Genomic DNA, 15,873 nt, shown 5'->3' with positions numbered 1-15,873 from the left:
AGTAGTGTGAAACAGGAGGCCAAAGAGTTGGGGAAATCTAATTTGAGAGCTGCAGACTGTGTCATTTATCACATAATACTTCTCTGGAGTCAATATATCTCTAGAACTGAGAATAAATAATAGCAGTCCCTTATATTTGGGAAAAATTGATAAATCAAAGTGCTTTTGTGTTCCTTACCTTTGAGAGCAGTCCTCATCAAAACTGTGGGTGGTGAAAAGAGTATGGTGCCCTAATTTAACCTAAGTCCATGAACATTGTGCACATGCCTGCTTTCAGAGCTGTTAAGATGGGGCTTAGCCCCAAGCCATGTTTTCTTTCATGGGTAGAAAAACAGTGCCTCTGTGATGCCTATTCTAAAAATTATATAATATTACATGTGTGTGCATATGTGCATATACTTTTGAGAGTTTTCTGTTACAGGATTATGCAGTTTACTATAGTTTGAGTCTTACAATGCTTAAAATTATATACATAAAAATATAATATAGGGGCTTCCCTGGTGGCTCAGTGGTTGAGAGTCCGCCTGCCAATGCAGGGGACAGGGGTTCGTGCCCCGGTCCGGGAAGATCCCACATGCCATGGAGCAGCTGGGCCTGTGAGCCATGGTCACTGAGCCTGCACGTCCGGAGCCTGTGCTCCGCAATGGGAGAAGCCACAACAGTGAGAGGCCCGCGTACCGCAAAAAAAAAAAAAAATATATATATATATATATATTATATATATATATATAATAAATATTTATATATAATACAATATATAATATATATTATATACACATGTTATATAGTATATTATAATATAATATACTATATTATATATATGTATTTTTTCCACTTCCACTCTAATAGGATTGCTAAATCTGGACAGTTTATATTCTCTTTAATACTGCTAAATGCTTCCAAGCATATTACTCAAATATGCACCTCAAATTTCTTTTTTAATCACCTTAATGAGAACGTGAGTTATCTGGGGAGGACAAGTTCTTTTTTTTTAATTTATTTATTTTATTTATTTTTGGTTGCGTTGGGTCCTCGCTGCACTCAGGGTTTCTCTAGTTAAGGCAAGCAGGGGCTGCTCTTCGTTGCGGTGTGCCGGCTTCTCACTGCAGTGGCTTCTTTTGTTGTGGAGCACGGGCTCTAGGCACACGGGCTTCAGTAGTTGTGGCACATGGGCTCGGCAGTTGTGACTCACAGGCTCTAGAGTGCAGGCTCAGTTGTTGTGGCACACGGGCTTAGCTGCTCCGCGGCATGTGGGATCTTCCCGGACCAGGGCTTGAACCCGTGTCCCCTGCATTGGCATGTGGATTCTTAACCACTGCGCCACCAGGGAAGTCCAAAGACAAGTTTTAAGTCACTTTTAAAATTCAATTCAACACACATCTACTGGGTGGTTGCTCTTGTAATTGGAACCATCCTAAAGACTGAATATTAGAGCAGAATATTAAAAAAATAAATAATTTAGGAAATTCAGTCTCACTAGAACCAATAACCAAAAAAAAAAAAAAAAAAAAAAAGAAATAAGCAGAGAAAATAAGACACATACACAAGAAACAAGAAAACAAAAGACAAAATACTTCTAAGGGTCAAAAGTGAGGCAGAGATAAATGCAGTAACTAGTGTAAAATATCTGACTTCTGAACACCAGGATATTCAGTAACAGCCAAAAAGTTATAAAAATAACTAGTGGTGAACATTATACAGGGGGAAGTGTAAAAATGATATAAAATGGGTTCTTATTTATTTTTTGGGCTCAGAGAATCCTCCTACAAGGAGTGGTGTTTAACTGCCACTCGGGAAACGGACAGGAATAGCAGGCAGTGAACAGGGGGACAGGGTCCTGGGCAGAAGGCACTGTGCAAGTGAAGGTCTGAAAACAGGAGAAAAAAGTCCTTAGAAGCCAGGTGGAAGGAGTAGGTGAGGGTGGGGAGGTACACGGGAGCCCCACGTCAATCAGTCGGGGGTCATGTAACAGGATTTTATTCTCCAGTCAGAAACTGGAGAAGCACTTTTTAAGTGGGGGGCTTAGCTTGATTAGATTTGTTCTTGGCCAAGGTGGCTTTTCTCAAATGCAGGTTCAATACAATCGCCGTCCTCTGAGCAGCCCTTTAGACAGAGTCTGGTGTGGGTGAGACCCAGCAGATGTGGGCTTGTGTGATGAAGGAGAAATGCAAGATAAGAGCAGCAACATGAGGTCTTGTTGGAGGCTGGGTCTGGATTGGATTGGATGTGGTGACAGGATAGATCCGGACATGCCAATTTTGACATGTCTGCAAGATGTCCAAACGAATTTATGTATTTGGCCCCTTAGAGCTTCACAAGACAGGTGTGAGCTCCAAATAGAGAGTTTTGAAGTGATGACCTTCTGGATCTTTGTCCACAGCCAGCGAAGAAAGAACATTGCTCAGAGAGACAGTGAATAGAGAGAGCGGATGACTTAAGACCAGGTCCCAAGGAAACCAGGAAGAAGAAGGTGAGACTGCAGGAGACAACAGAGGGACCGGGAAGGCAGGAAGGATCTGAGGGACAGTCGTGAAAATCCAGGGAAAATAATATTTCAACGAGGTGGGAAGAGTCAGATGCACTGAACTTCTGCAGGAGGCCACTTACCAGAACCACAAAAAGGTGTGTGTTGATTGAGACTCATGGCTTATTTTTGACCGTGACAAGAGCAGTGAAACTGAGGTGATGGGGGCAGAAACAAACCAGAGGGCTGCAGGATGATTTGGAGGTGAGGAAACGCACACAGCAGGCCCAAAACATGTTCTAGATGAAGGAGAAAAACAGGATGCTCAAAAGTGGCAAAGGGTTGTTGTATGTATTTATCTTAAATTGTGATTTGAGCGTCTGTATATAAGGAAGTGAGGAGTCAGAGGAAAGGATGAAAATGAAAGAAGATGAGGACAGAGAGGGCAAGGTCCCAGCAGCCGGGGGCACAGCCACGATAGGACCAGCCTTGCTTGGGAGAAGGCGTGACTATCCCAAGCTAACAGGAGTGAAGAAACAGAATGATGTCTCCTGGAGGAAGTGGAAGGAAATCCTTCTGACAGGTTTATCTTTGTGAATGAAGACTCCAGATCATCCACTGCCCCAAAGAGGAGACGAGGAAAGGGGCAAAGGTTTGAAAATGAGGTGAATGGGACCCAGAGTTCCCTGGCAAAATAAGTGATTGTAGCTCAGCCACGTGAGGGTGGGGGTCCCACAGTCACTGGGAAGAAGCTCTTGGTTTACGTGTCTCCTGCTCACCAGAGGATGCTGGGCAGACGCGATGCAGGAAGCCCATGGGCCAGGGAGCTTAGCATGTGGTAAGAGACTTGATTTTAAGGATAAAATGGCTGCAGACAGAAAAGAAGTATCAGGAATTTAGGAGGAACCAACAGAAGGGAGAACAGCGACAGCCTAGACGCCCCAGTAAGCACGAAGAACCGACAGAGGCGGGGAAGTGAAGATGGGAAGATCAGCTGTGGGAACAGAGCAGCATGTTCCAGTTCAGCTTTGCCGACTGAAGGTGAAGCAGGATGCAGTGCATCTTCCCAAGAATGGCTGGTAGAGTGGAGTGAAGACTGCAGGGCGTAAAGCAGGAGCTGAAGACCTCAGAGGTGGGCGTCACCCCAGGGAAGGTGGAGGACACATCCCGGAGCTGCAGGGAAGCAGACCAGGGTCCTCAGCAGGTGGGACGTCCAGAGGAGGTGGACAGAGGCAAGGAGATTCTAGGTAAATGGCATATGTTTCCCCATAACTTTTATGAAAACCGGGCAACGTCTGCTTTATTGGCACTGGATCCCCAAAGCCAGCACGGATCAGGAGCACAGCAGGAAGGGGTTCAATATTGGTTGGTGAATAAATAAAGTAATACACAAAGGAATGAATGAGTGGTTAGTTCATTAATTCCTAATTATTACACCAATGTGTTCACACACATTATGAGGACAAGGGTGACCTGGACAGGGTGTGGTCAGATGCTTATCTCAATATTTGTCACAGTGATTCAAATTTTCTATGTTCTCCTCACTGACTCAACTTATTTCTGAATGACATGCTTTTAAAGACACTGTGATAATTCAGTCTGTAAAAGTTAGGAGCATTCCCTTCTCATTCAAGCAAGGTAGCATAACTCTGCCTACTGCAGTGTGCTGACTGACAGTTACATCTGAGGTCCTGGGGGAGGGGGGCCATGCTGGGACTCCCCACAGAAATCCCTGCTGCCTGAGGAATGATTTATGAGCTTTCAGTAGGAGTAAGATTTAGATTAGCAGAAAGGTAGGTACAGATGATACTCCCACTAGTAGTTTTATAGAAAAGGGTTGAGATCTCTTTCACAGTTAAGTATTAGATACATCCTCAAGGAAAGGGAACCCTTTGTGCACTGCTGGCGGGAATGCTAATTGGTGCAGCCACTGTGGAATACAGCGGGGAGGTTCCTCAAAAAATTAAAAATAGAGCTACCATATGATCCAGCAATCCCACTTCTGCACACAAGATCAAAGGGAAAGAAAACAGGATCTCAAAGAGATACCCGCACCCCATGTCCACTGCAGCACTATTCACAATAGCCAAGATATGGAAACAACCTAAGTGTCTATCTACAGATGAATGGATAAAGAAGATGCAGTACATGCACGCGCACACACACACACACACACACACACACACACACTGGACTGTTAGTTCACCCACGGAAAAGAAGGAAATCCTGCCATTTGCGACAACATGGATGGACCTCGAGGGCATTATGCTATGTGGGATATCAGGAGGAGAAAGACAAATACTGTATGATAGCACATATGTGGAATCTGAAAAGGCTGAATTCACAGAATCAGAGAGTAGAATGGTGATTATCAGGGGCTGGGGGGTGGGGGTGAATGGGGAGATGTTGGTCAAAGGGCACAAACCTCCAGTAACAAGATAAATAAGTTCTGGGGGTCTAACGCACAGCATGGTGACTACAGTTAAGAACACTGCATTATATACCTGGAAGTTGCTAAGATAGTAGCTCTTCAGTGTTCTCACCACCAAAAAGCAGTGGTAATTATGTGACGTGATGTGGTATGAACTACAGCGGTGATCATTTTTTAGTCTCTAAATGTAGCAAATCAACATGCTGTACACCTTAAACTTACACATTTCTATGTATCAATTATTTTATTATTTTTTAAAATTGAGGTATAGTTGATTTACAGTATTATTGAATATATTAGTTTCAGGTGTACAACACAGTGATTCAATATTTTTATAGATTATACTCCAAATAACGTTGTTACAAAACAATGGCTTTATTTCCCTGCGTTGTACATCTCTTTGTGGCTTATCTATGTTATATATAATTGTTTGTACCTCTTAACCCCCCACCCTATCTTGCCCTTCCCCACTTCCCTCTTCCCACTGGTAACCACTAGTTTGTCCCCTCTACTGGTGAGTCTGTTCCTGTTTTTTTTTTTTTTTTTTTATATTCACTAGTTTGCTTTGTTTCTTAGATTCCACATATGCAATAAGTCAGTTATATTTCAATAAAACTGGAGGGGAAAAAAAGATACGTCCCCAAGAATAGGGAAGATGCCATTATGTGCCCTGCTTTTCTCTGTTCCTCTTGTTATCAATCTTGTTACTATTAGACAAAGCCAACCACAGCTAAAACCCCAACACTCTGTGGAATCCAGGATTTAGAATTTAAACTGAATTCTAAATAAGCTAGCATCTTAGTCTCAATAATTCAACACACACCAGTTCTACCCCTGTTATGAGCTGGGTGCAAGCAATCAAAGGTGGATAAAACTCTTTGGCCTCTCTGGGTGTGAGTGGCCAATGATAAGAACATATGATCAGTTTTCCACCAGCCCCACAAGGGGAGTCCCAAGAGAGCAGGGGGTGAGCAGTCTAGCTGCACCTGCTGTGTCCTGTCTCTGCGCAGAAACTTGGTACAGGCGCCCGGGCTCTATGGCCGGTTCTCTCCTATAAACAATCCCACTCTGCTCAGCAACTGGCAGCCCCAGGGGTCTCTCTTGTTTTGAACAATAAATGATTTTTTTTAATGAAAATGTACCTATTAAATTATCCTCAATAAAGTAAATTAGGAAGGGATGTTATGTAGCCGCTAAGTTAGGACCATTATTTACAGGGAAATCAATCTCATGGAATCTGAGGACGCAAGGTCGCCCTGGAGCCGCTCTCCTTAGAGTGGGCGAGCTGAGAGTTCGGACCACTACAGGCTCAGCTGAAGTTTATTTAACCCCTAGAGTAAAGGTCAGTTTTGTGAGCCGAACTCCATTTTCTTGCATTTTATGCATGATTAAATAGTAATTAAATTTTAATGAAAAGTGTTAGGCTGATTACAATTAACATAACTGCACTAGTCAGTTCTTATTCTCATGTTTTACATGCTGTGCGGAGCTGGCAGGACGATGGACCTTGAATGGGGTTTGAAAATCCTGTGAGCACCAACAGTTCATTTTTCTAGTGGAGAAAATGTCTTACAGCAAAGGGAAGGTAAACACACACATAAGGAAGGGTGTGGTGTGCAGCGGCTCCCTCAGTGGCCATTAAGCCTGCACACAGACACACAGCACTGAGGCTAAGAATCACTATCCCCACACCCCAGTAAGCAGTTGTTCTTCTCCCAAGATTATTATAAAGCAGGGAGAAAATGATCATTTTTTAATAAAATAAGGAAATTTATCAATAATAGATTAAACTATGTTCATTTAAATTAAAACACGGGTATTAATCTTTATAAAATGAAAACAGTCTGCTTGGTTTCCAACTGGTACCAAAACATTAAGGAAGGATAAATAAATGTATAAAGAATTATAAAACTTAAAAGGTCAACAAAGATGCATACATGTTATTAAATCTGTCTAATGCGGTTTTTTACCAGTGAAAACACAGTCTATACTGTCCACTACTTCTGATAATAAATGTCATATAAAGACCATTAACACTGGACAGAAACTAACTCAGAAGTGAAAGAATCTTTATTATTAAAGGCTTTTCTATTAACATTTTTGAATGAAGCTGAAATCAGTAATGAAACATCCTTTTTGGTACATGACATAGTGTTTGTCACACAATCAAAATCATCCTAATATTTTCAAGATTCGCATCGTTGGAAAGTTTTCAAGCATATTTGATTAGAAAACACTTTTTTGCCACTAACTGTATGTCATGTTCTAGACATTCTGCCCTCCAGAAACTTAGTCCAGTAGACTGCAAGTAGGATGCCCACACATGACGGGATAAACACTGTATCAGAAATATGAGCACTGAATTTGGGCACTGTAAGTGACCATGTCATTAATTCTGCTAAAGGGGTCTTAAAAGATGGTGTGTCCACATGTGGATTCATTAAGCAAGCAAAGAGGAAAAAGCCAAGAGCAGTGTGTAAAATAAACAAATACCGAATATGTGCATACAAATACATACACGCCTCTTGCTGGCGTGTATGTTACAGGGGGGTTGACAGGGTGGAGGGCAGTAATTAAGGATGAAAACTGAAAATGTAGAGTTTTGCATAAGCTTGCATACAGGCTTTGATAGCCTTTATTTTGGCAACGGGGAGAATCAGAGCTCTCTCTGGCTGAGATGGGAAGCCAGTGGAGAGCTCTGACCAGAGCAAGGTGCCTCATTAAGACCCATGCTGGTTCCTCTGACCAGGTAAGATCGTAAATGGACAAGAGCGGGGAGACGAAGCCAGTCTGTAAGCCAGGGAAGCTCAGTCCAGTGTGGAAGGACTCAGATCAAGGTGGTAGGGGTACAGGTGGAGAGATGTGGGATTGTGAATATGGACCCTACTGAATTTGATGCTGGATTATATGTGGGGTGGAAGATAAAGGGGCGACTCAGAAGGCAGCTGACATTCACTGAGATGGGAAAGCTTGAAGGAAACCAGGTTTGAGAAAGGAGAGGATTGGAAATGTGGTCACGTTTCACGTGGTATGTCCTCTGCTCTCTATCCCCACATCAAGTTGGAGGGAGACCTCGGGTACTCAGGGGACAGGTCTTGGGAGGCTGACCGACGGAACCTGAGGAGTCAGTACTGATGGAGAGAAAGAGACATGAGGATGGGCCCTAGTGGAAGCCAACCTTTACAGCTTGGGGAAGGAAAGATAAGAACGAGAAACAAGACTATAATGGAGCAGTCACTGGAAGAAGGAGGGCCAAGAGGGGATGAGGAGATGGAAGGCAGTTAAAGAAGGTGTTCTAATAATAGAGAAATTGTCAGAATTAAACAGCCACAACCAGGTAGGGATTATGTGACTGAGAGGGGGGGTGACATTGACGATAAATCCTTACCCTTTAACTTTATTGAGAAAAGATCATTCAAGTGTCTCTAAGAAAAACGAATGTTCAAATAAGGGTTTTCCCTCCAATAACTAAGTTACACCTACAATATGAAGTTCACATAGTGTTGGCATACTATCAAGTTAAAATGGTTTACCAAGAAAACTAATTTAATACTATTGAATACATGTCATTTTTGCTTTGCAACAAAGGTCATATTCAAAGTATCAATTATTTGAGGAAAATACTGAAGTTCCATTATTTTTTATTTCATTTTGAAATCATAGAAAAGTGCTAATACTTCAAATTCTAACATTAGCTGTCTTAGGAATGGCAGCGCAATCTAACTTACACATAAAGTACCTCTTTTTTTTTTATGTCCCAGGATCATAAAAACAAATAAATGGGCTTTTCCTGCCTTCCACCTACAGAAGAGCAGCAAGGCTTCTTGAGCTGGAGGGATAGGCTCTTTTGCATGTTTCAAGGAGATTCAAGCCTTTGGTTTAGAAAGACTCTAGCCTGACCTAGCTTCATGGCTGGATTCTCCAGTGGGGAACAGATGGCTCAGAACTGCAGGAGTGGAGAGTGGCACATTGGTCACGGGTGCAGGGAGGTTGACCAGATATCCCAGCTTGCCATTGCTGAAGGGGGTTCCTGGGACATAGGAATGTCAGTTTCACAGCCTTGACAATGTTCCTTTGGGAACTGTATCATTTAGGATCCAACACAAAACATATGACACACTTCCCATAGATCATTTGAGAGGGTTTCTTTACAAATGTTGGGTTTGGAGAAGCCCAGGTAGAAGTGTGGTCACTGGGAGTTGGTTACAGAAACCTGGAAAGGGACATGTATGGATACGGCTTCTTGAGAAAAATAGTGAGCTTTGGTTGAGGGAATCTGATAGGGAGGTATCACACTCTGACATCGCTCTCCTCCCTGCACCTCTCATCTCCTGCCTGGGCCCCCCCACTGGAGGAACCCAGGCAGAGGGCACAGAACATAGTCCATGCATGTCTACCCCTAGGATCAGAGTAGATTGAGAAACGGTGGAGAGTAGATCTAAAAAGGCAAAAGGAAAATACATGATGCAAGTGGAAAGGTGCTTAGAATTTGGTGCAATATCTTCAATTCACAAATAAAGCAATAAAGAAAGAGATAGGTCAGTTTCAAATCTCTAGAGGTCAAGATAGAAACCCAAATTTTCAGCATCACAATTCAGGCCAAGTTTTTCTAAATTATGCCAGGCAAAGATTTTATATCTTGTTTTTTCCTTCCCATAGAGTTTTAAAGACCATGTAGAAACCCATTCATACAAAAGCCTCAGAGTCAACATTTTATTTTCAAATGGTATTTCCCAAAGTGTATACCAAATGCTATGTTAAACCATATGAAAATGCTAACATTCAACCATTTTTTATCTGCAAAGATAACAATTCTGTATGGCTCAAACTAGAACACTTGGAAAACCAAGTTTAAAAAATTAAGCAAGTTTCATTTCTGTAGGAACTTTAATGGGCATGTTCATGTTTATCACCTCTTAAGCATCAATATGTCAATTAAGTATATTATTTGTATAATTATAAATATAGAACATAAATGTCTATGTTCTCAAATAACTAAAATAAAGGATTCTCCTTTGTCTTTAACCCAAACTAGGAAGATGTCTTTTGAAAGAGAAAATCATGAGGAATATAGAAAAATAAGTGGTTTCTTGGTTCCACATTAATTTTAAAAAGGGAAGATTTTAAAAGGCCAGGAACAAAACAACATACTCTTACCATATAATCCAGCAAACATACTCTTTGGTATTTACGCAAAGAAATTAACAACTTATGTCCACACAAAAACCTACATGCAAATGTTTATAGCAGTTTTATTCATAATTGCCAAAAGTTGGAAGCAACCAAGATGTCCTTCAGTAGGTGATGGATAAATAAACAGTGATTGATCCAGACAATAGAATACTATTCAGCACTAAAAAGAAATGAGCTATCAAGCTGTGAAAAGGAGGAACCTTAAATGCATGTGACTAAGTGAAAGAAGCCAACCTGAAAAGACTACAGACTGTATGATTCCAACTACATGACACTCTGGAAAAGGCAAAACTATGGATAAAAGATAGAAGATCTGTGGTTGCCAAAAGGTTGGGATGGGGGAGGAATAAATAGGTAGGGCAGTGAAAGTGCTTTGTATGATACTATAATGAAGGACCCATGTCGTTACACATTTGTCCAAACCCACAGAATGTACAGCACCAAGAGTGAACCCCAGTGTAAACTGTGGACTCTGGGTGGTGACACATCAGTGTAAGTTCATCAGTTGTAACAAATGCACCATCTGGTGGCGGTGGTGATAACAGAGATGGCTGTGTATGTTGGGGGAAGCGGGAGTTACATTGGAAATCTCTGTACCTTCCTCTCAAATTTGCTGTGAACCTAAAACTGCTCTAAAGAATAAATTATATTTAAAAAAAAAGAAAAAGAAAAAGAAACCAAGGCCAGGAGAGTATAGAATGGGTAGGAAAGGAAAACAAACATAACCTCAAAATGGTACCAACCTTTTCATTTTGCCAAACAAGGACATTACATCACACATCTTTCACCTACTCTCACCACCATTTCTAAAGATGGAGGCCATATTTATCTCATAAAAAAAGAGCAAAAATGATATAACCTTGGAATAAAAAACATTTTTTCCCAAGGCAGGATAGCAGAAGCAAACTTACCTTGATATTTTTGCCATAAACCAGTGAAAATTTTACCACGTAGAGATTCTATTCCATGAACACACGTTCACAAACTACAGCCTCAAAGCACAGCGAACCAGAGGTAAGAAACTGTGCAGACTTTAACCTTAATTTTATTACCAACCTTTTAAAGCATCAAATTGACCTAAGTCCATTTACTCATGTAAATCCTAAGTATGGCTCAACAGTGACCTGCCCAGAGATAAACTGAGCCAGAATATGTTTATGTGCAAATTCCGCTAGTTTTACCATGACAGCTGACCCTGGGTGCTACCACATTATATGACACTTCTACACGCTGCGATTTGAAGGGTTCGCAAAGACGGAACTGCCACAAAGTATCTCCACCCCTTCCTTCTCAGGAAACTGTTCCTTAAAAATGGGCTAGACAGTGAAGGTGGGAACCATTTTCAAGAGGTAACAGCTTCAAAGTGCAAATGAGGCGCCCACTAAATCCTGCACAGATTACTATCCTACATAAGCTGCTTGAAACGTCAGTCCTAAGGAGGGAAAAAATGCAGGGCCCTTCTATTCAGGGAAGTTGAGAGCAGAAAACTGAAGCAGCCTGGAGACATCAAGACTTCCTGGCACCAACCAGAGACTGAGGGAGCCTGGCGCTGGTGCTGGGTGTGGCGGGAAGCACCAAAGATAAACTTGACCTCCCGGTAGAGACCCACATCTGTCCTGGGCCCAAGTTTAAATATTTACTGATTAACTCAAACTTTTAAAGTAAGTTTTTTTCCCCCCATAACTAAGGAGAGCCACTGTCTATCCCCATCTGAGAATGAACAGAATTTCCCAAGACAAACCGTTCTCTTGATAGGTGTTTTCAAAATTGTGTATTTTGCTCAACAAAAGGTACACCCTTTTCCGGGGAACCTTAAGACACAGATGCGGATCTGTCTCCCAGTGTCCAGATCACAAAGAAGGGGGCCGTGCACCTACTTGAGAACTGGATGGAGAAGCCGGACTTGCTGATGAAGAAGTCGCTGTCGAACTGCAGAGTGAGCGAACTGAAGGTGCTGTGAATGTCCTCGGGCAGTGCTGAGCCGCTCCACTCCTTCAGCAGGATGGCGCTGTCCACCGGCCCATCCCACACCTTCAGGATGTCATGGGCCAGCTCCGTGTCAAACACGATGAAGTGGAGGCTGCAAGGAGAGCACAGCTGGTACGGTGACTGAAAGGCCCCTCCCGCCCAGTGAGGACACCCCAGCACAAAACTCGGGCACACACCAGCCCGTTCCACCCACACCAAACCCCACCCCAACATGCCTTTCCTTGTCTGACAGTTATGGATGAGCCTGGAGCCTCACAGAAGTGGATTCACTTGTGCACATCAGAAAACAGAAGCACCTACTTCTTTCTGTCTGTGATGGATACAGTGAGACCACGGAGCTCTATGCTGAGCTGTGTGTTTAAGGATGAAACCAGGCCTTTTGAGACTGTCAGCTCTTTTTACAATTCAAAGCTTTCTCGGGCACACAAATCAAAGACGGATCTGATACAGCTTTGTTTTAAGCTAATAGACGTCGGATTTTAATGCGTGTGGTATCAGTGTTGTTCCTGAAATGCCCCACTAGGTGGTAGCATCCATGCCAGGACAGAAACGCTGGCAGAGATGATGTTTACAGCACGAGGATATTGTGTACCTGTATCTGAATGATCTCAGCTTATGTTGTGTTTATTTCTATACATTTTATTTTGGGAAAAAATACAGTATTTGAAATACCAACACAAAGGCAGAAATGTGTAGTATAAACTCCTTTCTTCATAACATTTTAACATACTTCTATCACATTTACAGATATTAAAGCAACTTAAAATCTCTATGTCAGAGGAAGCTCTCTTTCAGTGACGGCAGCAGACCTGTAATTCTATTTATGGCAATTCAGACAGATAAAACAGTTTAATATCAACAAAAATCTGTATTTGCTGAATGCTTTCATTCATTGTTTTTCACTCACTGCTTACTGCACAAAATTGTGAGAGAAAAATCATAATAAATGACATATCAAAGACGGTACACAAGTCCCAATTATTTACTTTGTGCATATTATATATTCAAAGAAAATATCTATCTCGCCCTGCATAAATATAAAATGTAGTATATTTTTAAATGTTTGATTTAAAATATTTTTAATATAGAGGGAAGTACATAATATAGCAGACACTTAGATACCTACCACCACCAATGTTAACATCTTGCCTTATTTGCTCCAGATCTTTTTTAAAAATAAAATTTTATAGGCACAGTCCTACTCCCCTGCCTCTCCACTTATGCATTTGTTTTTCCTCTCACCCCACATTCTGAAATCGTGATGGTCTCTTCTCATTTATATTTTTATAATTTTCATATGCTTATGTAGTATACCTGTCTCCAAACAATATACAGTACTATTTTGTGCGTTCAACAGTAATTACATACTAGATGTCATTTTGGCATGTATGTGCTTGCATCATTTTCAAGTTGCTTTTTATATTCAGCATAAGGTGAAATTCCTCTAAACTGAAAGATGTAGATTTTGTTAACTCACTCTAGAAGCATGAGGAAATGCTTCATTTGTCTGGTCCTCTAACAAAAGATAGTTAGTTTCTGCATTTTATTATGACAAATGGTGCTCAGCCTAGGGTCTCTCTAGGCTCAAGAAGAGAAATGGCCAAGTTGTTCTAGCATGTGACTGTAACTTCTTACAGTCTCACAATAAAGTACAAATGGCTCTGTGATGTCACATCTTCACTGATACCTGATAACATCAGACTTAAATAGTTGTAAAAAGAGAAAATTTGATGGTCGTGGAAAGGTATCATGTTTAAGTTACATCTCCCTGAATATTCATGAGGTTGAATGTCCTTTTGTGAGTCTAAGGCAACCCCCTTTCAATATAGTTCAGCCATTCAACAAACATTTATTGAGCACCGACTGTGTACCAGGCACTCTTCTAGGAATTTTGGATACATCAGTGAACTAAATGAAGAACCCTGCCTTCATGGAGCTTACATGGTTGGTAATGGGGGAGATGAGCGAAAAACAGCAACCATAAAAAATAAGTAAAGAAGACTTCATTTTAGTAAGTGGTAAATGCCATTGAGGAAAGAAAAAAGCAGAGCAGAATAAGAAGCACTGGTCATGCCAGGACTGGAGGATCGGGGGAGATTTAGGTATTATATGGGGTTGTTGGTTAACCCATGTTGGTGAGGAGAGGTTTGAGCAGAGACTTGAAGGAGATGGAGGGGTTGTTATACTTGGTGTGAGGGGAGAGTGAAGCCCAGCAAAAGCCCGACACAGAGGGCATGGTTTCAGCATTTGAGACCATCCAGGCACCAATTTAACCAGAGCAGAGAGAGGGCCTGATAAGGAAACTGAGGCCAGAGAAATAACAGGTGTAGTGGATGGAGAGGGGGTAGCGGGGGGTTGGTGGGCAACACACGGGGTTTTGTAGATTGTTCTGAAGATTCTGGCTTTCACCCTGGGTGACAGACCAATGTGGTGTTTTTGGTGAAGAAGTTATCCCACCTGTGATTTTTAAAAATTGCTCTGCACTTGTGTTGGCAACAGGCTATAGAGGGCAAGGCAGAAACAAGAATCAGATGGCTGCTGCTCAGAGGAGCTGGACAGGGGAGGTATTGAGAGGTTGTCAGATTCTGGGCATGGTTTGAAGGTGGGGAAAACAGGACTGGGTGAGCCATGTATGATTAAGAGAGGATGCAAGGTCACTCGAAGGTTTTTGCCTAAGAAACGAGAAAGGTGGAGAGGTCACGGGCTGAGGTGAGAAAGGGTGCAGGTGGGAAGGTCAGAGATTATGATTTGGGCCTGTAAGTTCAAGATGCCTACCGGACATTGAGTAGACACTTGAGCAGACAGCTGTTCATGCGAATCTGGAGCTTCAGAGAGAACTCTGAAAGGAAATAATAAACCTGTGTCTTCGGAAATAAATGGTCTTAAGCCATGGGACTACATGAGATCATCAAAGGTCTTAGGTGGAGAATAGGACCATGGACTCTGAATTATCTGATCACATATGACTGCCCACTTTTGTAATGCATTCTTCATCTCTTTTATTACTGTTTATATATTGTATTATATTATTGTGGAAGGATTTTGTTACATACCCTTTATCATTTTAAGAAAAAAACCCTGCTACTTACTATGCTAGGAAGGGTTTTGTTTTATCTCTTTATGTTGTTGATCATGAACATGTATTCAATTCTATTAAACTACTTTTTCTATACCTATTTAGATGATCATACAGGTCATTTTTCTTAATATATAAAATGGGAGTAATTACAGAGTTCAGCTCTTAATTTTTATTTCCTGTTCTTTACTTGTTCTTGTGATATGAAGGTTATTTTAGCCTCATTAAATGAATCAGATCATTTCTATTTTTTTCTTTTGGATGGAAGGTTTTTCCTATATATTGGTATAATATAATCTATTATTTTCTTAAATTTTCTAAAAGCAATCCTTATTGTAGGGGTATATTTCAATTCTATTTCTAATGTCAATTATTTGGGCCTCCTGTATTTTATCATAATATGTCAGTTATTATTCTACCAATGATACCTTTTCAAGAATCAGTTTGTGGGTTTGGTAATTCTCTATATTATTTCTTCCATTAATTTCTTTTACTATATTTGTTGTTTTTCAACTATACCTCTTTGAATTTACTCTGATAGCATTTTTCAAATTCCATTAGCTGGAGCTTATTAACTTGATTTTCAAGCGATCTTCTTTTTCCAATATGTGCATTTAAGGCTATAAATTTCACAGTAAACTGTTAATCATGTGTCTTTTATTTTCAAAATTGAGCATGTGTTTTCTTTTTTGCTACAGATTTCTATTTCTATTCCATTTT

The 15,873-nt window shown here is 41.1% G+C and overlaps 1 protein-coding gene across 1 annotated transcript in view; it reads right to left on the bottom strand.

Moving 5' to 3' along the window:
- Positions 1 to 15,873, bottom strand: part of CSMD1 (CUB and Sushi multiple domains 1) — a 1,461,432-nt gene that overhangs the window by 229,677 nt on the left and 1,215,882 nt on the right. The window contains exon 28 of the mRNA XM_060085850.1: positions 11,966 to 12,168. Coding sequence (XP_059941833.1) covers positions 11,966 to 12,168 — 203 coding nt within the window. The remainder of the gene's footprint in view (positions 1 to 11,965; positions 12,169 to 15,873) is intronic.

The sequence above is a fragment of the Mesoplodon densirostris genome, chromosome 20, assembly GCF_025265405.1.
Source record: "Mesoplodon densirostris isolate mMesDen1 chromosome 20, mMesDen1 primary haplotype, whole genome shotgun sequence".
NCBI classification, from domain to species: Eukaryota; Metazoa; Chordata; class Mammalia; order Artiodactyla; family Ziphiidae; genus Mesoplodon; species Mesoplodon densirostris.
Note: the sequence above shows the minus strand (reverse complement) of the source record. Positions and strands in the feature narration are given on the sequence as shown.